Raw genomic sequence first — 24,234 nt, forward strand, 5'->3', positions numbered from 1 at the left:
GTTTTTTCTGGATTCCAAGTTTGTTCTAATCCCTCTTCTGCATTGCTAGATAAGTATAAGTATGTACGGATTCTCTGAACTTTTTATGTATGTTCAAATTTTTTATGTTCTTGTTCTGGAAGTATTTTTTCTGGAGTCTAAGTTCGTTCAACAGCCTTTAAAGTTCAATATGTGTCCAATATTTTAAAATCTGTTATTTTCTTCACTAGCAACAAGAAATAAGCACAAGAGAGACAATCTGATCAGATAACAGCCATTTATTTCCTAGTCATGTGACAGTGGATATTATTACTGATTATTACAAACAGCAGCTTTACTTATTGAGAAATAAGATATTATCACAGATTAACTTGTACACAATAACTTAAATCTCCAAATAATTCAGCTGTAAATCAGAAAATGAATCAACTGAAAATTGAAATTTAAAGATTAACTTGAACTTTGTGATTTTATGGTGCTGGGAACATTTCGCCACAATACAGACACCTAGCAAATTAGGTTTTTTTTGGTTATTTAATTGTGTCATCTATCCACTGCTTGTAGGCACAGACATCGATGAAAGCACTTGGTGCACTGAGTGCATACCATGCATCTCCAGTGAAGGTACAAATACCATACAGCCTGTTGTTGAACACAAATCCTCCACCAGAGTCGCCCTGTTACAAACACAAAGGTTTTAGTTGTTTTGCTGCTGTGATTGTCTGGTGAAATAGAAACAATGTCTAAATGTTGTGCAGGAAATTGTTTAAAGACTGAGGTACGCGAGACACATCCTTCTTAGAGCTTGTCACACTGTACCACTTCTGGTAACTCAACTTAAAGTCCTCGGCTTTTGCCCGCATCTTTTCCAACTTTTCATGTTTATCAATCTTTAACTCTGCACACTGAAGACCGTCTGGAACATGTTTGACTGTAGAAAAAAAACAGCATCAAACTGTAATGTCTGTTTAAGAGTTGACACATTTTGCTCAGGACATCACCTTGTTATCTGCGGTTATTAAAGTGCAGGATGTTACTTGTATAAAATTTATTTTTTACATTTGTATCAAAACTGTCACTATGTCCTTCCTGGTGGTTAATATGAGACAGATAATTTATGGAAAGCTTGATGTCCTCCACCTCCTCTTTTTTTTCTAGCCATCTGTAGAAATACACCGCTCCAGGTCAAAAACAACCAATGAGAGCCAAGAGGAGGGTCTTAGCGCTGTCAATCAATGCTCATGTACACGCTGCTCACTGTACATGCCTATTTCAGCTCTAAGCAGTTTATCTCAGAGAGTTTTTGATGATCAAAATTTCAATAGCTTGCTAAGCTCAGCTTCAGCAAAGAGTCTAAAAACTGATTTGAATCATCTGAATCATTTTGAGGTAACAAAAACAATGAGAAACATGAACATTCATCTCACTTCTTTTGTTAAGAAGGCCAACTTCTGCTGGTCCATAACCTGCAATCTGAACCTTGGTGCCGCTGAAACACAAGAAAAACAAAACTGAAAATAAGTCACATTAAGAAAAACAACTAACTCTGGGAGACCAGAGCTCAAACATTCTCCTGGATGAACTTTGCCTCATCTTGCATATCAAGGACCAGGTTCTGAAATTTGAGAAGATAAAACTTACAGTAGGAGAGTATCTGGACAGTCAGGTAGTTTGATTGGTCGGATTTCTGTTTTTCTTGACAGCTTCAGGAGCATGATGTCATGATAACGACCGTTACTGTCTCTATATACCTCAAGTTGAGTGACTGTATCAGTCCACTTTGGAGCACTTTTAGGATGAACTCCGAGATGTACTTCATTAACCCTTGGCAATAAAAGACACAATTATTTAAAAAAAGCCAAACAGTTATTGGTGATTTTTCAATAAAACTTTTTCTCACTCACCACCCTGGTTCTGGGTTCCAGCAGTGAGCTGCAGTCAAAACCCACTGATCACTGATCAGAGATCCTCCACAGAACCTTGATGTTATTTGATTATATCTGTAGACCTTCACATGATAGTGTCGCTCATCGTCTCTACAGTCCTCACCTCCAACGACCCTCTTCTGCAGAGACACTGAGCTCACTGCCACACCTGGAGAGGAAAGTTTCTGTTTTTAGCAAACAAAATCCACACAGTAAAAATAAGGAACCAACATGACAGCTTTATAATGAATAAAAAAATAAATAAAACACAGATCAACATAATTCATAGCATTCAGAGCCCAGAGCCAGTTGAAATGCGTCCAGTGTTTCCAGTATCTCCAGTGAGTCCGACTCACCCAGCCCCAGCAGCAGTTGAAACTTCAGCAGAGCCATTGCAGGTCCAGCTTCATGTGAATGTCTGTTTGTCCCGCAGCAGCTTTTAAACTCTGTTCACAACTTCCTGCTGGACAGGAAACCTCCAATCCCAGGACGGACACTGATCTGTCCAATCACAGTACGGACACTGATCTCTGTCAGGCTGACTGGGTCGCCCCTAACATCTGATCCACAGTTCCCCAGGCTCGCGGTACGTCTAACAGTTTTTATTTCTGACTGCTCAGTCTGTCAGTTTCAGTCCAAATGTTTTCATGACAAAATAAAAAGCACTGTGAGCTGAGGATTTGTAGGATTCCTTTAAATTTGGCTGATTAAAAGGGAAAAACATGGCAGAGTTACCAGTGTCTAAAATTCAGGTCTTTAAGAATTATGAAACATATTTCATAAGCTTAACTTCACAGAACCTACTGATTCACCTAGGGCCAGATTTCTAGCAAACTGCTTTTGGTGAATGCGTATGGTAAAACTCAATCCCAATACTCTAGTAGACTTTGTTCTTGGTTCCACCAGTACATTCTCAAAGGTTCTTTTACTACAGATTTAATTTATCATGATAAAAATCCCACCATTTTTGCATATGATTTGCATTTGCATACACATTCATGAACATATGCTTTCATTTAAACGTTTACTTACACAGGCACTTATGTGATGGGTGGATAGAGCAAATGCATACAAACAGAAGGATTATTACAAAGTCCAAAAATTCATATTTATTTTCTGAAATGATGATACAGATATAGGCAGTGTCTATGCATAAACAGAATTGGGCATAGACACAATGTTTATATGTTGACATGTTCAAAGTTCATATTGACATAATGAATTTCTTCTTTGTACTCTAGTGATATAATTTATTTATTTTCCCATTGGTTTATTGTATGTTACGTCACATCTAACTTAATCGACCATTGCAAAATAAAAACAAATGGGAACAACATGAAGCCAAAATACATTTTGTGTGTCACATTTAACACCATAAGCGAGTCTGATAACAGTTCATCATGAAGCTCTGTTGAAAAAGTTGAATTAATTTCTATGAAGCCAAGGAACAGATGACATTTATACTTTTGTTTGCGAAGAAATTGACGATATCTCAGTGGGATCAAAAGAACACAGGCGTCAGTACTTTCAATCTTTTGACAGATTTGATTTGAAGAAAGTGAGAGGACAAGTCAGGGGCTGCACAGTGGCGCAGTTGGTAGAGCTGTTGCCTTGCAGCAAGAAGGTTCTGGGTTCGATTCCCAGCCTGGGGTCTTTCTGCATGGAGTTTGCATGTTCTCCCTGTGCATGCATGGGTTTTCTCCAGGTACTCCAGTTTCCTCCCACAGTCCAAAAACATGACTGTCAGGTTAATTGGCCTCTCTAAATTGTCCCTAGGTGTGAGTGTGTGTGTGCATGGTTGTTTGTCCTGTGTGTCTCTGTGTTGCCCTGCGACAGACTGGCAACCTGTCCAGGGTGACCCCGCCTCTCGCCCGGAACGTTAGCTGGAGATGGGCACCAGCAACCCTCCCGACCCCACTGAGGGACAAGGGTGAAAGAAAATGGATGGATGGAGAGGACAAGTCCATTCTTTTAACACTTTAAACAGCTTTTCTTTAAAAGACTAAACATAACATTTATTTCATTTTGATATTAAAATCATTTATATCTCAAGAGGTTTGTAAAGGTGTTTACAGAGATTAACATCTACTAGGTAGGGATACAAATAATTTGGTTTTTGCAAGAGGATGCATGCAGGTTTCAATTTCTCTGTATTTATACTTTCTAAAACACTTTGTTGTAAATCAGTATATAAATATTCTATAATTTAAAGGAAGTCTTTATGATCTGCTTTTGAAATCATTTCTTAAATAACCATTAATGTTATGGTGGATAATAATTAAGCTCCTTCTCTACAACATAAGTTTGGCTTACAGTTAATCTGAAATATGATATTCGTAAAAGCAAGTAAACTTGTATTTTTTTCCATACATTTTGGTTTGCATGAAAATGTCAGCACCCTAACTTTCAGGGGGACTTGGGTTATGAACAGATAGAATACAAGAATGCCCAATGCCCATATACTTCCTGCTACCTACAGCACTAAGAAGCAACAGATTCAAAATTGTGTTTTTGTGATTTCCTGACAAATGAATATTTACAAAAGACTATTTACTTATTTACTTAGGCAGACTCCCGATGGACATGTAGTCATCCAAGGTTATGAAAAAAAAAGGGCTATTGAGCAGTAAGTACAAAATACACAAAGAAAGCCAGACTGCATGCTTTGGATAGAACAAAGATACCCAGCAAAATGTTCCCTTATGTGTATTGGACTTTAGCAAGCTAAAACGTGACCCATTTGTATTTATGATTTATTTCCCTTTAACAAAAGGGAATCAAAGCATTTGTTTTCTCATCTGTACTTGATTAGATACTCTGGATAAATCTGCTGTTTTTCAAAGATCACAAATATGCTGGGGTCTCTTTCAGAGTCAACGCAGCTGTCGTAAAGAGCTTTGCTTCCTGCTTTTGATGGTGGTCGAACGTAGCTGCTGCTTCCCTTTGTGTATTCACCCACCAGCACTCGAGCAACAAACATGATCTTGTTCAGACTCCCTCGGGTTCTAGAATATTTGTCTGAGTAGGAAGCATCCCTAGCAAAGTAGCTCCCTAGAAAGGAAAATAGTAGTTAAAAGTTACAATACTTTTTCTATTCCTAATTGTTACTTTTCCAACTCTGATTTGATTATTATATCACCAGAATATATTTTCTATACCTCTCCCATAGGCTGTTCCGTGGACGCCACACATCCTCCAGTCAAAGTTTTGATCACAAATGGCGTCAACCAGGCTCTCTTCTGTGCCGTGGAACAAAAGTTTCTCATCCACACGTTTTCCTCCATTCCTCTTCTGCATCTGGTCCTTCTGCCTGAAATAAAGCATAAGACTTATTATGCAGCACAGAAGTTAAGTGATAAAGATGACAAAATATGGATTCTATGGTGAGCAACCAAAGAAAGCTGTGATGAAGGCTTCATCGTTATCACTGGATAGGGCAAATTTTCAAAGTGTATCACCATTGAAAGACTTTCCACAAAGACGGGTTCTGGATTCTTTGGATGCTTTCAATTCTACTGAAAGGCATGGTGCGTCTGAAATCCTCCTCAATTTTATAATCTGGATCAATTCTGGAGAGGAGCACGAGCTGAAACACGCAAGGCAAGGGGTGTTTAATAACAAAATCCATCAAGCAGAGTGAAATACAGGCTATACAATAAAGATACCTTATAACTCAAATCAGGAAGGGCTTTCTTGTCCCAGTGGGGTGGAATATGCTCAGCTGTGGAGGAGCTGGAGCTGTGTGATGATCCACTATAAACAAGATCAATAAAAAAAGGAAATATCCAAATAAATTAAGATTAAAAAAATTTTACATACAGTACAAATAATTTGTGCAAGCAGGAATTTGTGACATGTGAACACAATACCTCTTGATGTCATTAACATCCTGAGGTGACACAAAGCGAGGCCTCCTTCGGATCTCTCTCTTAGTTTTATATTTTAAATTCTGTTGAAACATCGTCTGGCTTCCTTCTGCACCTTTGAAATGCAAGGTGTATTGATGTTTGCCTGCCTGGAATGTGATCTCTGCATCCTTGTCTGCCAGGTACATTTTCTCCAGAGTTTCAGAAGTCACTGTGGTGTCTCCTCCCCCCTGAAAACAACACAAACATAAAAAATACATCAAAGTGTAGAATTTATTGAAAACAAAAATGATATAAATGTGGTGTTCATGCCACATCAGTATAAATCAGCTGACGTGCAAATAGACGTCAATATCTTGAACTAGTACAAAGTAATTTTTGATTGGTAATCAGTGGCACAAAAAGTGGGTGTGCTCTATATGCAACATACTGGGGTGTTGCGCTATAAGGGGCACCAAAACGATGATGGAAAACTTACTCCTAATTGAGATTGCGCTGGGGCGCGATCTTATGAAAGTTCTTATTCTTTCATTTGACTCATATTGTCATCTTATGACATGGAGCTACAGATGGAGAGGAGAACAGAAAGCTCTGTTCTCCGAGGGACAAGGATAAAGATGCATCGGGATGAAAAATGCTTTTCAAAGTATGAGAGCAGGTATGCTATTTCAGTCTATCAAAGAGGGGCTTGTAAATGTTCAGGTTAGCTTAAGTTAACAGTAAAATGACAGGTCACTGTCATTTTACTGTTATTTTGTTTTACTATGCAGCTGTGTGCTGTGCTATAATGTGTCTGCCTACCCCTCAGAAGGTACATAGCTGTGCCTCTATTGGTAATGGTCGGATGCAACAAATAGGACTCTCTGTTGAGAATAATAAAGGGTTCTTAAAGCAAATTATTCTTAATGTTTCACCATCTGCAGCGCATATTAGCATCAACAGAAAAAAGGAGAATCTAAACCCAGTTTAAGACATTGCAGTTGTCTTAATGTAGTTTTTTCTTTTTAAATCTATAAATATAGTGAGAAATAAGAATATGTCAAATAACACAGTTTGCACTTTAAGGATGAATTAACTGAAAGCGAAAGATTTTAAAAGAAATTATTTATAAATGCATGCAAGTAGCAAAAACGAGAGTTTCTATTTTGTAAAGTCGTCCATTAATCATAACAGTAATACGTAGTTCAACTATAGTTATATTCCGATCACCTGTCCATACTCGATCCATAAACCATTGTCTTCCTTCCAGTACCAAATCCACTGAGTTGTGAGAATGAAGTGTGGCGGATGTAGGACAGAAGAAGCCGTGGACAGGCGACGAACTGGAGACCCTTCGTATGTCATCGTATTGAAGTCAACATGCTGCTTAATGTTAGATGCAGATCTGAAAGGAAAGCAGATTCCTTGTATCACTGCTATCAGCATGTCTTCATATATAGCATATTCAAACCCTTTTAAAGCTGCCTGTATTTTGTCCATCATTTTATCCATGATGCTAATACCACTATGTTCAAGCATGTGAGGATGATGTGTTCACAATGATCTGTAGTTACTTTTTCATAACACATATAATTTTATATGAAGTCCATAAAGTTATATATTGCTTTCATCAACAGAAAACTGCCACATAGCTGTCCTTCCAGCTCATTCTCCCACCTGATTTGTGTATTTTACAGCTCCTCCAGAGTTACCATGGCCATCTTGGCTGCTTCTGTGATTAATATTCTCCTTGCCAAGTCAATCAGTTGAGAAACAGACTTTCTAGCTTTGGATGATGAAGTGAATTGTGCTGCTCACTGAGTTTCTAAAGACTTGTGATAGCATTTACAACCTAGCTCTTCCTTAAACTTATCCACAAGTTTATCCCTAATCTGTCTTTATACTTTTTGTATAAAGACAGAGGAAAGCTCCAAGAGCTTCTCTGAACAATTTAATTTATTAAAAGGAACTCAATTTACAAATTAGGCGACTTCATTCTCTCTGAAGGTAACTGGTCACACTGGATGTAACTTGGGTGCAGCAGAGTAAAAGAGGCTGAAATATCATGCCCAATTTGCTTGATTGGAAATCCATGCATTATTTTTACTTTAGCTTACCATTATGCACTATTTCGTGTCGATCTATTAGATAAAATACTTTAAAGTTTGGGGGGGGGGTTAAATACTTCTGCTAGACTCTGTATGCATCACAGAACACTAAACATCTGCAATCTGAATACTGAACATTTGTGTCTCTCTTTACCCAAGTTTCAGACTCAAGAGAATTCCCAACGTAGGCAGCAGTGGATCCCTGCTAGTGTTGCATGTTGGGTCAGAGTATGCCTTTTCAATTTCTTCCATAAAAGGCAAGTCCTTCCAAGTAACACCGTCTCGGTGTAACACCTCCCATTTGTACGGTAGGTTCCAGTGGACGCGCACGCATTTCTCTGCAATAGAAAACTCAACTTAGAACATTACATAGGGATAAAATTTATGTCAGGAGTGACGGGTCAGCTCAACCAGCAGCAGGTACCTTTGAAGCTGCAGCTTTTGCGAATATTATAGAGGCAGATTTCATTCCTTTCACCTTCACTGTTAGGTTTTGAAGGACTGACAGAGTTGGTGGGACTTCTAGGACTCATTTGGTGAGGCTGATGGGAAGGCAGCTGATGACTGAATGTCACCTCTGGAAGCACTGCAGGAGATGCAAATATACATGTCATATAATCCTCAAAAGTAAAATAAGAATTTAAAAAAAGGAGAGAAATTATCAAGCGAAAAATGATGTCACAATTCATAATTTCATTAAAGAAACTTACCTGGACCAGCAGCACCAGCAGCAGCTGGAGTCTCGTGCTGTCCACATTGTCCAGTGATGATGAATTTATTCCTGTAGATCTTGTAGAGGTTTTGAATATTCTCCTGACTGAATCCTTTGAAAAGCTTCATTCCTCGTTCAACGAAATGGCTTCTCTTGCATCTTGAGCCATACCTACAGTCACCCTGGAGGAAATGCAGGCAGACATGGAGCTTCGTGCAGGAGGTGGTGAATCTGCAGGAGCCAAACGGACCATCACCCTTGTTGTAATGTGGACAGACCTTTAGAGAGTCATTGAAGAGAATGATATTTAAATGTGTCAAGCATAATGAGAGATTGTTTTAATTCTGATTTGATGCCTACCTCAGGAAGCAGAAAAGGATCATTCTGCAGTAAAAGCTGGAAAAGTTGTTTCTCTGTCAAATCCTGAAGACCAAACCTTTGCAAAAGATCAGCGTTGTGTGGCGAAGCCAAACTGTGTGGATTTTTACACTTGGGTCTAAAACAATAAAAGGTCTTCCAGTTAAAGAAGTTGTATTGAATAAACAAATTCATCTAATTAATTAATTTAATTAATCAAAACACATTCTGTTTTTTTTTACCGAAGCCTGACTGTCTATTTGTCTATCTTCAGTATCTATGATAAACTGTTATTAATTTTCACCATTAACAGAAACAAGTACTAAATAAATTACTCCATCTGTAATGAGTCAATGTAATTGATGAGTTAAGATGCTTTTTACTGAATTATTGAAAGAAAATAATTTTTCAATTAGCTTTCTAATGCAAAATAATCTTTTGGGGGTTTTTTTTTCTCTAGTGATTGAATAATGTCAAATGCTTCCAACGTCTGGATGAAATAAATAGGAAGTTAAATGACTAAAGTTGAAAAACAACTTCAGAAATTCTATGATATAGGCCTACAGATTTTTTTTATTGGAGGTCTGCGACACACTGAACTCATTTTACCTGTCATAGTCGGTGGATAAGGGTTGATACTTCCAAGGACAATGCCATTGGTCCAGATTAGCTAACTTGAACATCTGATTGTGCAAGTTAGCCAATCAGATGTCAGTTTTCGTCGTCTACTAAATCCGACAGGTTAAATGTTTTCGTAATTGTACAGGACATTTTTTTAATGATTCATTGTATTGACATAATAATAATAATAAAACATTTATCTGTGTATATGTATTTTTTTCACAAACTTAAATTTCCACTAAGTTTATTATGATTTTCTTTAAGGCGCCACTGTTTCCTTTCCTCTAACTCAATATGATATATAAGTAAAAGACCTTCGAACTGAGTTTACGCCGCATCTAATGTATGAACTTAAATAACTTATGAGAGATGCCACAAGCATTACAGCAAAAGCAGTTGACATATGCAGAAGAAACTTACCCGAAGGTGCAGCCTCCGCAGACAAAATACCTACACAAGTGTAAACTATCACACTGTCCGCATTCCCCAGCTTTTCTCTGGCAAAGCCTCAAACTGGTTTTAGCAACAATCAGACTGTCAGGCCTGATGTTACTCCCAGGAACCCGCTGTTTACCCTCCCGAATCGCAATTTTACCGTCGTCGAAAAGAACGGAACGCAGGTTCGCTAGTTTAACTCCGAAGCTGTTTTGTGCGAGCTTCGCATTTAGCTGTCTTATCTCTAAACAACCGTCATTATCGCACAGAATCTTGAAAACTAATTTTGAATTACTAGTCGATGCCATCCCGAAAGAAGATGCATCAAATATTCATTCAAGGAAACAGTTTACAGCTGACTTGAGGCAACAACACGCACAAGGCCCATTTATATAGAACTGAAACCGAAACTTATATCGAAACTCTGTTGACAAAAAAAAAACAAAAAGAAAAAAAACAGGGCTGATGTGTTCCCAAAACTGAACAATTATAATGTTCTTTTTAAGATGAAGATAGTCTGGTGTGAGAGTACAGCGTCAGAAACAAAATTAGCTTTATTAACTTATCAATTAAACATCTCAAAGTCGAGCCCAAACTCAAAATATGAATCTTTAATTGGCTTTACGTCAGTACGTAAAGGCAATGCGAACCATAGCAACCACTGTTTAAATACTTCATTTCCTAGCAACCCAGTAGGAAGAGCTCTTGATGGAAGTAAAAGAACAATATCCAGTAAATAAACAGAAAGAACGTCTTCACAACCAAGTTAAAGAGCTGAGGTAAAAATATAAAATATTTAGAAGAGCTCGGCAAGATACAGTTTGCATTTTTGACGTACCAGATTTGTGTCTTAAACCTGTTGACTGCTAATTCTTAGAAGTTTTTTATGCTTATCTAATCGTAAAAATATCTAAGTAGATATATTAAATACTTGCTTAAAAAAACGGTAATCACTTCTTTATCTACTTTTAACGCTTTTACAGAAGTGTAACTTGCCGATACAGTTACAGCTTTTACTTTAGAGAGGTGACTTCAATATTAATCCAACTTTCACCATATTGCACACTTGAGTTATGACAAGGACATTTTAATACTTTTTTTATATACACATACAGGACTTTACTTTTTAACTTTACTGGTTAAAAAGTAAAGTCCTGCTATTCTTCTTCGCTACAGCTTCTCAGTCACAAGATAAGCAGATTTGTTTATTAATTTTGTTTGTGTTTATATTATCAACAGACAGCTACCTTGGATATCCGATGTATAAGTAAAATAAAGACAATTCCTTCTTTGTCATAGGTGTTATAATGTAGCCCTCCTGGCAGAAAATGACATGTTTCAACACTTCATTGCTCGTCTGGATCCTCAGCACTTGGAGTCCAAAGTTGGGGGAGAAGGTCTGCAATTAACACAAGGCTCCAACGTGGATGGTGGGGTAAGAAGCCCCATGCTTCCCATACAGAAAAAAGCAAATACATTATGGAAACATAAACCATTAATACAGTACTGGTCTCCACAAGTAGAGCATTAAACCATGGGATAAAGTTCAGCAGAAAGATGCACACATGTCCTCACTTTACCAGTTTTGTGTCTGACAAACCAAACACAAATGAGCTGTTAGAGTCAAACATCACAATCTGTTCTACTTGAAGGGCTCATGCTATTTGGGCTTATCAGTAACCGAGAGAATATTAGACTGTTTGATTGTACGGTTTATTTTGTTTTACGTGGTAATATTACAGAGTAGATAAGTAGTTATTTACTGTAACAAAATCTGTGCGATTATTGCTAAAATTTGAAAAGATATTGTTTTTGGAGTATGAGTAGCAAACTGCACTATTCCCAGGAAGTCATATGTGAACAATAGTATAATCCCATAATTCTACCTGAGTGATTTACTTTTTATGTTTTTGTGTCTCTCCTCAGGGAGCTGAGAGGAGGCAGAGGCCTCAGTACAACTTATCAGAGCCTCTCCAGCTGCTGACCTTGGAGCAAAAACTTCATGTGGCACAGAGAGAAGCAACTGAGACACAGGCAGATCAGGAAAAACTTAAAGCGAACTACGAGAGAATTCTGGACAACTACAAGGTTACAACAAGCTTTTTCAAACACAAACAAACATACGTGAGAGACATTTGTTCAGAGGTTCTGCTTTGTTTTCCAGTCTTTGATAAAAGAAGCCGACTTGCGTTCAACTGAGATCAAGAAAGCCAAAAAAGATTTTGAATGCAGTTTCTTAAAACCTATGAAAGGCAGTTTTCTGGAAGTAAGGGAGCCAGAGAAGGTGCTCCAGCACATCGAAGACAAATCAAAGGTAAAGTCGGGCTTCAGTCAGATAATATCTGCACATGCAAGAACATTTTTTGAGCAGTTTCTGTGTTCTTATACTTCTATTTTTTTTCCCAAAAACAGATGTTCCTTCTAGCAAGCAATTTCCACCACTTATTCACATATTTCTGCATTTATAATCTTAAAATCACATCATAAGATCTGGAAAAAAGCAATGCAAACTGACTTTTGTTCTAATTGTGCACCTTTCTCTGTATGTGGCAAATGTCAGGAATATTACCATTACTAATAATACCATAAAATTCCCTTTCATTACACTTGTTTTTTAAAAATCCTTATTCATTATTTTCTCAAATATCTATCTCTATTCTGCTTCATTAATCATGTTCTTGTAAATACTAAAATGAATTATAACAGGTCACCCAGCTGGAAAAGTTTCACCAAAAGAATAAGGCATTGAGAGTCCAAGTGATGAAGCTCCTGCAGCAGCTCCAACAGAAAAAAGAGACGAGAAAAGCTGAATTTGAAGTAGAGGAAGAAGTGAGTTTATTAAAACAGAAGTAGAAAAGGTTGTAATTATGTTACAAGACTTGAATCCCTTGAATAAAGGTTGTTCTTTAGCTCTTACCTTCTTTCTATACATCATACTTTCCCTGTGTCTATCCTTCCTTTTCTTTGTTTTGTCCTTCTGTGCTTGTTCCAGTGATTATCTTTCTCCTTTTTTCTTTCTGTTCTTTGTGATGCCCTTCCGTCGCTCTCTTCCATGTATCTTATACTTCAAAATGAATGAAAGTAACTGGTAACTTGGTTCTGGAAAAAGCTGAAATATTTACATGAGAAATGTGAAGAAACTCTGAACATGAAACTCTAATTTAAGAAGCAGCTGATTAAATCATTGCATAACATTTGCTTGTTGGAAAATAATTTAGGTGTTTCTGTCCAATAGATATTTTTCCAGGAGTACGATGAACCCCGAATGGACAAAAGCCTAAATGAACTTAAACACAACAGTTCTAAAGTTCAGCGTCTCCTCAGTTCACACAAGGTAACTTTATGTGAAAAGATGCCATTTGCTTTATGTGTAAAACAGAACATTTTGTCAGTTTGTCTTTATTGTCAAATCTGCATCTGTTTGTGTTTTTGGGGACAGGAGAAGCTGCAGAGTTTGACACTGGAGTCCACAGAGCTGAGCAGTGACATCACTAGAAGAAAGGAAATGCTTGCAAAACTTGAGAATGAGATAAAACGTGCGAAGAAGGTTGTTAAAAATAATCAAACTTGAAGAACTGAAATCTTGAAGCCATATTCAATAAACTGGCTTATGCATTCGGATAAGATTCGTTTGTTAAACTAAAAGTACCTTTGGAAAAAACAAAAAACAGTCCTTGAATAGGTATTAGACATGCTTTACATTAAGCCCAAAATTTCATTTTAATTAATCTATATAACATAATTAAGCTAGTAAATTGAGTTACTGAAATATTTGAACTTTTCAATAATATTCTAATTTAAAGAATATGACTGTAAAACCTAGAAACTATGAAGTGAAGTATTTTTGTAGCAGTTGAAGTTGAAAAAGATACTTTCAACTGCTGATCATTTTACAAATTTGTTTCTGATAAATTTGAGATTCTTTTGAAATTAAACTAAATCCATTCTTTTAATATATACTTTTTGACTTTTTTTTCTTCCTTTAGGAGAGTTTAAAGGAAGAGGGGCTCAACCAATTCCTGTGCAAAGAGCTTACAGATTATCACGTTCCTGATATCACCGAATATTTTTTCGCCAAGGAAAAACACAAGAAGATGCTACAAAGCCTTCACCATTGGAAGAGACATGTTGGGATTGCTGAGGTAAATATATATTTTAGGCCGATATGGTAACACTTTATTGGAAGGTGGGTGTAAGACTGACATGACACTGTCATAAACACCTGTCATGAACATGACTACGCCATTACCGATATAAATTTGTTATAAAAGTATTACTGATTGCACTTTAAAAATTAGGTAACTATGTTATTAAAGGTAAAATTTAATCAGTAATGATTTCTTGGTTAATGTCAAGTTGTCATAACAAAGACATTTTGAATAATGTCAACTTTGTATTAAAAGTGTCATAATTTACTAAATGATGCTTTACGACAACAGTCATAAATATTCATGAAGGCTTATTCATGTTCATGACAGGTGTTATGTCATGTTTATGACAGTGTCATGACAGTCTTATTCACCCCCTTCAATTAAAGTGTTACCCAGTACACAAACATGTCTGGCTAGTTGGGTGGAGGAAACTGCTGTGTTATTGTATCCAACACAACACAGTCTTTGTTTTTACTAGATGGCCTTGAAGACTCACAGTAGAGAATGGAGAAGACAGAGAGGCACTCTCACTCCTTCAAACAGCGCTGAAGCTGGAAGTCGGTATGGCAATCCTCAGATCTCAGTAAAGCTCCCACATATAGCAGAAGACAGAACTTTAGACAAATGATTCTCTAGATAGCAATGAAGTAAAGCTATATCATTAGAAATCACAAAAACTTGATACTTTTTCAAAGCTAATCTCACCAGCCAGGATAAGAAGCTTAAAAACAGTGTAAGAGTGTGAAGATGTAACTTTTTGTGTCTTTTCTTTTAAATTTAATGTAGTGGAAATGTAGTCTTCCACGAATAAACAATCATGAAAAAAAATAAGTGTAGAATTTATATTTAGAAGATTGTCAATTGGAAGCCAAATGTTTATCTCATGTGGTCCATCCCACCTTTCCAATTTCACTGAAGAGGATTCATGTCATCTACTTTTAAAAAATACAACTATAAAAGCTTTCGCTGTAATAACTCTTAAGGGATAGAAGAAATGATTCAGGCTTCTGGAAACGATGGAGTGAATGTCTGCAGGGTGATGTGATGCCTGCAAGTTTTGTTAAATGTAACATCACATTTAACAAATGTTTTGTTAAATCTTTGCAGATATCTTTATTGAATTAAAACCATGTGTGACAAACACCTTTTATTTTTGCATGCCTTGGTGAGTCTCACCTGTGCAAAAACTCCCTAAGTGATGTCCTATAAATGCACTGAAACTATTTAAAATAAAAGTAAATAAATAAAAATCCACCTCAGATTCGACAAACTATTTTCTTTATTAAAAAAAAAATCCTCCATTGAAAGAACTTTAGATGTTGTGATGTTACATGCCATATTTACAGGTATATACATAAAAGTGCAATGTCACAATGTGTAAGCCGGTTAATATTATATCTGCCATAGAGCCATTTGGGAAACTAAGTCTTAATGCATTTCTACTTGCTACACTGCATTTTATTGAAAACTGCAGCATCTAAGTTGAAAACGCAACAGGACAGAATGTCTGAAGTTCCACTTAAACATTTTCAAAGGCACTTTTCACAAGTACATACTACTGATGTACAGAACAGACTAGTTTAAAGTTTACAAACAGCTTAACAGAGTCCTGCTGCTGATCATGTTACATTGTGACCAGAAACCCCCCCCCAAAAAAACACACACACACACCAACAACTGGCTTCATACTGATGCCGACGTCTTCTACAACATAGGCTCAGAGTGATTTTAACCCTCCAAAATCAAACAGAAAACAAAAACAATTATAAAAATAATGAAATTATTAATTCAGAAATTAAGTTTTGATCCATTCGCACACGTTTTTTTTAGTCAAGTCAAAGATGGCATAAACTTGCTATTAGAGAGCATTTCCTATTCTTGCAAACCAGCTTTGATCCGTGTATAATGATATACAAATGTCGTGGATCCAGCGATTGTTTCTATATTACAGAGGCTGGCACAAACACATTTCTGAGGCTGTTTTATCTTGAAATTATTGTTCAGGAGCAGGGAAATGTGCAGTCTTTTATTTTTTTCCATGTCATTTAGTTGAACTCATAAATCCGCACAGAAGTAATAATACCAGTTCAAGAGAAGTAGCCACAACAACAACAACAACAACAAAAAAACAATAGGTAACATGCTCACCTGAACAGAACAGACTGTAAGGCTCAAACTGTTAGCCTCCCTCACAGACAGAAGCAGGATGAGGAGGGCGGCTGTATGACGAGGCTTTCACACTAACAGTCATAAGGTCCATGGCTACCGGCAGAAACTCGGGCAAAGATGCTGCCTTAAGTCTAAACGCATCAGTGAATGTGGAGGTTCAACATCCATGCTTTCACCTATACACAAGTCTTTGGGTAGATAAAGCCAAGGCATACAGAAGGCTATGACATGTGGTCCGCACTGTGTGATAAAACGTTTGAAGTCATCGTTCACACTCATGGTTGACACATATACAAAGGCATAATTACAGTTTTAGGTATAGACGCAGCAATCGAAGCATACAGGTTCACAACAAAGTAGTGGTTTTATCCAGTTCTTCCATCTTTCTTCTTGTTTTGATACAACAAAATTTCATCAATCTGAGTGAGCCCAGATAAGAGGCGTAATCTACACCTCCGCGTAAAACGACTGATCATACACCTTGCAGAAAATAAAATGGAACAAAAGCTGCGGTTTACATGCTACCGAAAGGAAGGGTACAAGTTTCAGTACTTTTCATTTATTAACAGAGTACCGTTAATAAATAAGTTGCGGAGCCACACGATTGGCAACCTTTTAAGCAGTTTATTGTCCAGCACCGTTTTAACATCAGAAAGTTAAAATCAGTTACATTTCCAGTTAAGTCTGTGAGAACGTTGGTGGGATTCACGTCTTCCAAGGGCACTCCCAGGTACGGACAGAAATGATCCTCTCGTTTTAGCCGCTGTGGTCACTGCAGTTCTCTCTTCAGGCTTCTCTACAAGTAACTTGCTTTAGTTCTTTATCACTTGTAAACCAAACTAAATATAAATTCTCAAGGAAGATCCTGTGATTTGTTGTTCAAATTCGTTTTTGAAAACCTTATACTGTAAGGTAGATGGTAACCTAAGCATATTAAAATAAAACAGCATGTTACTGACGCAAACGATTTGCTCGGATAACAAGTCTACATTGCAACTACAACTTCTAATTGGAAAGGTTACAAAGATCTCTTGGATCTTGTCCTCTTCTTTTCCGTGTATTGACGACACAGGTGGAAGTTCAGACAGAGACTCCCAGGAATGGGCTGAGAGTTTTGCTTTTCATCTCTGTTTTTTCCCCCAGAGCTTACATGGTACAGGATTTATCTAGAGGGTCCTGAGCAGCTCCAGAAGGAGGCTGCGGGGCCTGATTGGACTTAGGCATGACCATGGGTTTGGGCCTCAGAGCAGGAGGTTTCAGCTGCACCCCCATGCGTGGCGCCACCATGGGCTTGAAGGTGCTCATGGCCTCGCTGGAGGAGCTGGTGCTGCGGCGGATTGGTGGCTCGGTGTTGGCCGTCGACCTCAGCATGACGCCGTGGATAGGGCTCAGGGACTCGTTTGAACTTGCCATAGTGGGGCCGCCGACGCCGCTGCCGGCGGTCTGCCGCTGCTCCAGGGTGTCCAACACAACGTCAGGGGCGTGTTTAGCTGAGCTCTGCCGCTCCAGCTCGCGCAGCTCGTTAAGGGCAGTGTTCATCGTTTCCTCTATGTCCTGCAAAGCACAAAGAGTGGAAGAGAGGTGAGGACTCTGGAGAGAACCAGAAGAGAAATCAAAACCTAAAAGCCATCTGTGGGATCATTCTAACTTACAAAGGAGAAAGCTAAAGTGTTCATAGGCAAAATATGATCAAGACAACTGCATGCATATGAACAAAAACTGATTTTGAAGGCCAAATCTTATCAAATGATAGAGCAAGAAAACCTAAACATCTTGAAAATATGGTAAATTAGATTATGACTATCCACTAGAAGTCATAATATTTTAGTGGAATCCATGGGGAAGGTGCTAGTTTATTAGACCTCCAAGCTACTGCTACATATTCTCCTGACTTTCTCCTGCTTTATGCTCATGTATTTTCTTTTTGCTTTTCATTATATTTTTTCAATATTGGAAATGGATTTAACTATTGTAAGCTACAAGTGTTGACACAACTGAATAGGAAAACTTTCTAAATAAATAAGGAGAACACCATGAACGTTTTCTACGATGCATGCATAGAGCTAGAGGAAATATCATGCATGCTGACTTTCTACAAAAAAAGAGATGCAGAGATGATGAAAAAAATTATCATCTGAGCATTTTCACAGTAGGCAGGCAGACAGCCTAGCACAATCAGAAGAGCTCTTTGTGACCTCAGGAATGGTCACTGAACTTTAATATAACTGCCGTTTATCAATGCACCATTCATACTTGTGAATATAGTCAAATGCACAAACTGAGAAACTCAACTACTGAGTTAAAATGGATATTCTAAGAGATTGCGATGATTTTCATTATTACGACACTAACTTCTACCGAAGGAGTCCCAATGCCAAGCTGTGCCCCCTGCTGTCTGCCTGTGAAGCTAATAGTTTGCGTGTTCGTAGCACACAGACACAGAAGCAGCCAGAGGAAGCAGAAGACAGGGACTGACTATGTTTTTACAGGGCGGGGCAGGGCTTTGATGGTGGAGGGAGCTGCGATCTGGTCGCCGCTCGTCCCGCGCTGACCTGTGCGATGGTCTCCGGGTCCAGGGGCTTGCCGCTGTGGTGGTGATGGCTGTCAGTAAAGCCCATGTACTGGCCTGAAGAGGTGGAACGACGGATCGGCGGGCTCTCCATCTTCTTCAGGGACTCGTGGCGGCTGATGTTGGTCAGGCTGCCGTGGCCGGTGCGCCGCCGCCGCTCTGGGCTGTCCATCGGCATGTGGTTGTGGCTTCTCAGCATGTCCCGTGGGCTGAAGTGGCCCAGAACCGGGGAGCCCATCTCCGGGGTCCCTCCGTGGCCCTGCTGGGATGAGTGCAGCATGCAGTGGACGTTGCTGGGGCGGGCCGGGGGCCGGCGAGTCGGTGGTTCCGACCTTTTTCTATGCCTACGTGGGTAGAAGCGTGACATGGAAAAGAAACAAATCGACATGTTTAATTGTAGCGTTTTGCTTGATATTAAATGTGACATTGTCAAAATAAAAACTTTAAATTTATCCCCTCCATTACTTCATCCAGTGACCTCGCCTTGAAACATTTAAATGTTTTGCTTAAGGTTTAGGGAATCTCTCTGACCCATTAATCTCACTTTGTAGTACTCCCCTCTGTTCTCTATTAAAGTTGTTTTAGCGAGGGGGCAGAGCGGACCTGGATGTTAGCCAGAGGAGCGACGTCTGGTGTTCATCAGAGCACTAAAACACGCTCCGTGGAAGAAGCAGCAGCTGCTGAAGCAGTACGTCTGTCCTCTGTCTGAACCTGGACCAGCTTACTCAAAACAACACTTATTCCAACAAACGAGTCCAACACTTGTAATACAGAGACAGAGAGCTAGGCATGTTCCTTTACACTCCCACCACAATGCATGAGGTGGCAACAATTTTACATCTTCTCCCTGGAGACGTTTGAAATACCTCATAAAAGGCAAAAATTGCAACACATTCAACCGAGTGTTGAAGTTAGCTCGCCGTTTTTTAATAGCCTGTAACAGAGAAATATTCAGTAGTAGCCGTTATGTTTAATTTGATGCAACTATAGGAGACATTAAAAACTGAAACTACATTTCTATTTTAAAACTGTTAATATTATTATACAGACTTTAGCAGTTAGTATTGTATTCCCTGAAAAGGCCGCGAATGAAAATATTAGATCAATGATATCTGGAAACTGGCGTATGTAGGATCAATAATTTTAATTTGTCCCCCATGATGAACAAGAGGTGAATTACTCAGCCGCTAATCACTTCTCCAAGACAAATAGCTTCAATTTGAGGGTTTACATCTGCCTAACGAGCGCTGTCTGAGCCATAATCATTAGGATTTAGAAGCAGCTTCATCACTCTGCTGCACAAGAAGCAATAATAAGGATGGAAGTAAAGGATGCGAGGGTTTTGAGAAGGAAGATTTGAACTCTATCTGGAAAGCAAAAGTTTGGCAATAGGTTTGCAAAATTGCATAATTTATAGACATGATTTGAGAAGTCTTGTGTCAAATCAAGAAAAGATGTAGTTTGCACATATATCAGAATGAATTTCCACTTTATTTTGAGCTTTCTATAATTTATTTGAAACACTTTTTTTTTTTTTTTAGGGTTCAAATAAAACCTGTGTGGATTCCCTCCAGACCACAAAGGCTGCATTTGAAAAAAAACGTCCCTCTGCAAACTGTGCAGAGTACCCACACTTTACTAAAAAGCTTCTGATCTAAAATATGGTAGTCGTATTAATTTGCTTGGTGTCTTGGCACACATGCTGCTTTTAACATAGTCTGCACGTTTACAACATGGTTGAGGTCAAGGCCATTTCAGAAACAAAACACCTGTACAAACCCTGTGCATACTGACATGATTTATAGCTGCTAGATTCTTCTTAGGCTTGAAAGTTTCCCTCTGACTCTTACCAACATACTCCTTGCCATTATTACCAGATAGCTCCATCTGTTCTCGACTGATCATTTCGCCAGAAAGCTTTTGGCTTCTCTCAGTTGGTATCTGGAAATTTTAGTCAGGCTATGAAATGTCAATTTTGGAGAATGAACTTCTTTCTTGGTCAGTGCTCGCTACTGCCCTGTTGATCCTAAACTGGCTTCCTCAGTGAACAGTGATACTGACATACCAGCAGTTTGCAGTCCATGCAAGATTTTAGCCTTTAGTGGATTCTGGGTTGTTGTTGAACAATGTAACCAATTTACCGTCATCTGAGGGGGAGCGTTTCAGTGAAATGGACATAGTTGGGTGTTTCAACAGAACAAAAATCAGAAAAAGGGTTCTGGAGTGGATAAAGGAGCTTAACAAAGCTTCTTAAATGTCCCTGATGTCAAACCTTTTGGAAATGTATGGACTATGCTTAAAATTCATGCCAAAAAAGAACCAATTAAAATGACCTTTCCCATTTCAAATAAGAAGGTAAAATCCATCAAGAATTTTCCTGAACGTTTATTGCGACAAAAAACATCTTTTTTTTTCTTCAACTTGCTATGAGGCCATGACACAAAAATGAGTGCTTTAATGAAATAACATTTGCAATAAATCAAAACCACCGTGTCCAAAATCATCATTGAAGACAATTGATGTTATAAAAAACTGTTTAAATAAACCATTAAAAGTGCCAAATTAATATGGCTTTCGTGGTCCATCTTTTTTCTGACTGCAGTAAGGATTATTTTAGAGTAAACAAGTGTAGGAACAAGTCAGAAACAGCAGGTGGAGCAGTGTACATTCATATAAATAGTCTTCTACTGGGACAAAGTGTACACTTATTTTACAAGCTGTCTTCAAACTGACAGCTCACATACTGCCCATTGTTGCTTTTGGTAGTAAAGAGATTTAGATCACAAAACAATCTACAAGTCTTCATCAAATCGATAAACTGACCGATCGCTCGGGTCACATAATTTTGACCTCTTCCCCGTCAATAGGATCTTTGAGAGGTCCATCAGAGAGATGAGATGTTGGGAAAGGAAATTCTCTAAATTAATTATTCAAAATTTAAGGATTTACTGGAAAGCGAGGAGGGGGGATGACAAAAGGAATGGAAAGATATGGTTATCACCTGAACCAAAGTGACAGGAAGGGTGTTGCAGACGGGACCATAGACAGGAACATTGAAGCTAAAAGGATGACTTATTCAGTTATATCCTTTAACTGCACACCAGCAGCTGCAGGGCTGCAAATATTGGCAGCATGAATCACCAACATTTCAACAGTGAGGAAGAGGGAGTGAGTACGGCTGAGAATAAAATAGCTGTTGTTCAGGTATTCGGAAAAAGCAGGAACTAGTCAGACACTTCAAGGTCACTGAATCCAGCCGCAGATACGCACCAAATGGGGGGGAAGAGAGAGGAAGACTAAATGCTGGCAACCGACCAGGAAACACAGCCAAAAAGAGACTTGAGGTGTGATTGGATATGTGCGTGTGTCATTTTCACTTTTGGGGGAGATTCCTCCGAGTGAATGAATGAAAGGATTTGAAATTACTCCTGCAATCTAAGAGGAACTGTCTGGACAGGGTTGGTTAGGAAAAAAGCCGTGGGTCAAGTTGAGTTCACTGTGATTAGGCTTAGGGAGGTCAGATGTGGATAAGCAATGACACAAGGAGGATCAGGTGCATTCTCTCCAACACTTTCTAATCCAATAAGATATAAACATTTGTTAACAGACTCTTGGTTGGTGTATCTTTCTTTTTTTGTAATTACAAGTTTTAGTCACACTTATGTGTGAAACTGTGGGCCCAGTAAACAGTGTTATACTTTAAAGATATTTTTCTGCCATATTTTTACCAACCGTACGCCGACAATAAAGATCACAGCTGAGTAATGAAGTATAGATTCTCGCTGAAGGATTTTACAAAATACACAATCAATTTTTAAACTGAATAAAATAAAAATATATACTTAATCTGCTTTGCATGTATTCAAGTTGATGAGATCACAAGAGGCACAAGAATCAAGTCGATTAGCTTGCATTAATAAACTAAAGCGAATGAGCGACTTCTGACACATTTCAGCTAAGACGCTAAAGCCTTTTAGTTGCATCTGATCTGCAAGCTGTTCAGGCTCACACGTCTGACTCCATGACCCAATGAAGATGCGGAAGCAAAAGCTGGAGCAAACTGAGGATGACAATAAAATGTAACTAATCTGTACAAGTCACTGTTCAAATTATTCCACATTGGTTGGTGTGAACACTTGCTAAGAGGGTAAATGTCATATTTTGCTTGTATCACAGAACTGCTTCTTGGTTTCTGTCTCCTAAGTGATAGGATTATTTTTCTTAATTCTTCCGTCTAGTGTTGAGTGGAATGATGAAGATGATACCAGAAGTGCAGAAAGTGTCTGGTACGACTAAATAAAAGACAAACTGTTAGGTGATTTGTAACGATCTCGATTAAGGCAACAAGCCAAAACGTGTTGGTCTGCAAATAACGCCCATTTGCAAACCAAATAAACTTGTTTTAAGTGTTGCTAGAGTCTTCACCTCACCTTGAATCTAACTGGTAGGACTGGGATTAAAATATGTCAGTCTGGGAATCATTTTTGGTGGTAGTAGCAAATGTTTTCTGAAATCCATGCAGCATTTTCACATAAGACTCAAACATATTTTCTGTTACCATACAGAACATAAGTCACGGAAAACTATAGGTGATAAAACTACCTCTAAAGAAAATTTGGTTGATTTTACAATTTGCACTGATGTGGTTTTTAATTGTGGCAAACGTTTAAAGTCTACCCCAACAGCGTACCTGGCGATGTAGGCCTCAGAGATCCTGGTATCGGTGGGTGAGCTGATGTCCTTTCCTGAACATTTATCTTCTCCTGCGTGGCCACTGCTGGCCTCGCTGTCAGCCTTCTGACTCAGGCTGTCAGAGAAGTTGTCATCACTGAGAAGCAGAGACATTATGACGTTGAGACATGGAAAGAGCAAGTTGAAGTGACAGACAGACCCAAAAAGGAATAGCTCAGGGGGAGGTAGGGGGGAAATAAAATCAGCAAATCAGTCGGTCTTTCGAATTTGCAGTTCCTCAATAACAGCGTTTGATATCGTTTTTCCTGCGAGTCAGCATCCCTCCGCTGTGTTCAAGGTCCTGAGAGTCAGATGAGTCATGGTGCTTAGCCTTTCAGTATTCTGGTGATGCTCTGCAATGCTGACATCTACTCACACACACACACATACGTACAGCACAGCTGGATGGGATTCAGTGAGGTATGTGCCTGGATAATAGATACAGTTGGTGTCTGTCAGGTGGCAATAATCAGACCTACTGAGCTGCACTGCTGCCTCTTATGATGTGCATCCGACAGTCGCAAAAAAAGAACAAGTGAATAAATGCTTTAATGACCCTTACAGGCAGAAATAAAGACGTTATAAAAAGATGTGTTAAGCAGTCGCTAATTTGCAGAAGAAGTGACTACAAA

General features: G+C 38.6%; 4 protein-coding genes across 7 annotated transcripts in view; 1 reads left to right on the top strand and 3 right to left on the bottom strand.

The window, feature by feature from the left end:
* Nucleotides 1-242: 242 nt before the first annotated feature.
* Nucleotides 243-2,331, bottom strand: LOC103466216 (arginine esterase-like). Its single transcript, XM_008411657.2, has 6 exons — nucleotides 2,261-2,331; nucleotides 1,884-2,073; nucleotides 1,621-1,803; nucleotides 1,407-1,468; nucleotides 762-910; nucleotides 243-656 (listed from the first exon to the last, which is right to left on the bottom strand). The coding sequence occupies exons 1-6, from the start codon at nucleotides 2,295-2,297 to the stop codon at nucleotides 510-512; spliced, it is 768 nt and encodes a 255-aa protein (XP_008409879.1). The 5' UTR covers nucleotides 2,298-2,331; the 3' UTR covers nucleotides 243-509.
* Nucleotides 2,332-2,708: 377 nt separating this feature from the next.
* LOC103466215 (protein mono-ADP-ribosyltransferase PARP12-like) lies at nucleotides 2,709-10,392 on the bottom strand. Its single transcript, XM_008411656.3, has 11 exons — nucleotides 9,968-10,392; nucleotides 8,930-9,065; nucleotides 8,568-8,847; nucleotides 8,282-8,443; nucleotides 8,012-8,195; nucleotides 6,980-7,154; nucleotides 5,774-6,000; nucleotides 5,570-5,657; nucleotides 5,363-5,490; nucleotides 5,063-5,214; nucleotides 2,709-4,955 (listed from the first exon to the last, which is right to left on the bottom strand). Exons 1-11 carry the CDS (start codon nucleotides 10,288-10,290, stop codon nucleotides 4,699-4,701), a joined length of 2,112 nt encoding a protein of 703 aa, XP_008409878.2. The 5' UTR covers nucleotides 10,291-10,392; the 3' UTR covers nucleotides 2,709-4,698.
* A 132-nt stretch (nucleotides 10,393-10,524) lies between these two features.
* On the top strand, nucleotides 10,525-15,281 carry cfap263 (cilia and flagella associated protein 263). Its single transcript, XM_081608027.1, has 9 exons — nucleotides 10,525-10,761; nucleotides 11,282-11,417; nucleotides 11,909-12,070; nucleotides 12,147-12,296; nucleotides 12,689-12,811; nucleotides 13,218-13,316; nucleotides 13,422-13,529; nucleotides 13,969-14,124; nucleotides 14,612-15,281. The coding sequence occupies exons 1-9, from the start codon at nucleotides 10,691-10,693 to the stop codon at nucleotides 14,759-14,761; spliced, it is 1,155 nt and encodes a 384-aa protein (XP_081464153.1). The 5' UTR covers nucleotides 10,525-10,690; the 3' UTR covers nucleotides 14,762-15,281.
* A 113-nt stretch (nucleotides 15,282-15,394) lies between these two features.
* The window catches only part of srgap1a (SLIT-ROBO Rho GTPase activating protein 1a), an 82,941-nt gene continuing 74,101 nt past the window's right edge, over nucleotides 15,395-24,234 (bottom strand). For 2 of the 4 annotated variants that reach the window (XM_008411652.3, XM_008411653.3), the window contains exons 20-22: nucleotides 23,562-23,699; nucleotides 18,855-19,215; nucleotides 15,395-17,856 (exon numbers count right to left, since the gene is read on the bottom strand). In XM_008411652.3, coding sequence (XP_008409874.2) covers nucleotides 17,449-17,856; nucleotides 18,855-19,215; nucleotides 23,562-23,699 — 907 coding nt within the window. In that variant the 3' untranslated portion in view covers nucleotides 15,395-17,448. Of the gene's footprint in view, nucleotides 17,857-18,778; nucleotides 19,216-23,561; nucleotides 23,700-24,234 lie in introns of all 4 variants that reach the window. The other 2 variants (XM_081608022.1, XM_008411655.3) reach the window with 2 other exon arrangements.

The sequence above is a fragment of the Poecilia reticulata genome, chromosome 6 (genome assembly GCF_904066995.2).
Source record: "Poecilia reticulata chromosome 6, P_reticulata-male-v2, whole genome shotgun sequence".
NCBI classification, from domain to species: domain Eukaryota; kingdom Metazoa; phylum Chordata; class Actinopteri; order Cyprinodontiformes; family Poeciliidae; genus Poecilia; species Poecilia reticulata.

What these genes read in the sequence shown, in the direction of transcription:
- LOC103466215 (XM_008411656.3), bottom strand. Translation starts at nt 10,290, where the DNA reads ATGGCATCGACTAGTAATTCAAAATTAGTTTTCAAGATTCTGTGCGAT. An exon ending in TGCTGGTGCTGCTGGTCCAG is followed by an intron (nt 8,444 to 8,567) that starts GTAAGTTTCTTT and finishes CATCTCCTGCAG; the next exon opens with TGCTTCCAGAGGTGACATTC. An exon ending in CGGAACAGCCTATGGGAGAG is followed by an intron (nt 4,956 to 5,062) that starts GTATAGAAAATA and finishes TTTCCTTTCTAG; the next exon opens with GGAGCTACTTTGCTAGGGAT.
- LOC103466216 (XM_008411657.2), bottom strand. Translation starts at nt 2,297, where the DNA reads ATGGCTCTGCTGAAGTTTCAACTGCTGCTGGGGCTGG. An exon ending in TCAACTGCTGCTGGGGCTGG is followed by an intron (nt 2,074 to 2,260) that starts GTGAGTCGGACT and finishes TTTCCTCTCCAG; the next exon opens with GTGTGGCAGTGAGCTCAGTG. An exon ending in TGGAACCCAGAACCAGGGTG is followed by an intron (nt 1,804 to 1,883) that starts GTGAGTGAGAAA and finishes TTTATTGCCAAG; the next exon opens with GGTTAATGAAGTACATCTCG.
- cfap263 (XM_081608027.1), top strand. Translation starts at nt 10,691, where the DNA reads ATGGAAGTAAAAGAACAATATCCAGTAAATAAACAGAAAGAACGTCTT. An exon ending in GAATTCTGGACAACTACAAG is followed by an intron (nt 12,071 to 12,146) that starts GTTACAACAAGC and finishes TTTGTTTTCCAG; the next exon opens with TCTTTGATAAAAGAAGCCGA. An exon ending in AATTTGAAGTAGAGGAAGAA is followed by an intron (nt 12,812 to 13,217) that starts GTGAGTTTATTA and finishes TCTGTCCAATAG; the next exon opens with ATATTTTTCCAGGAGTACGA.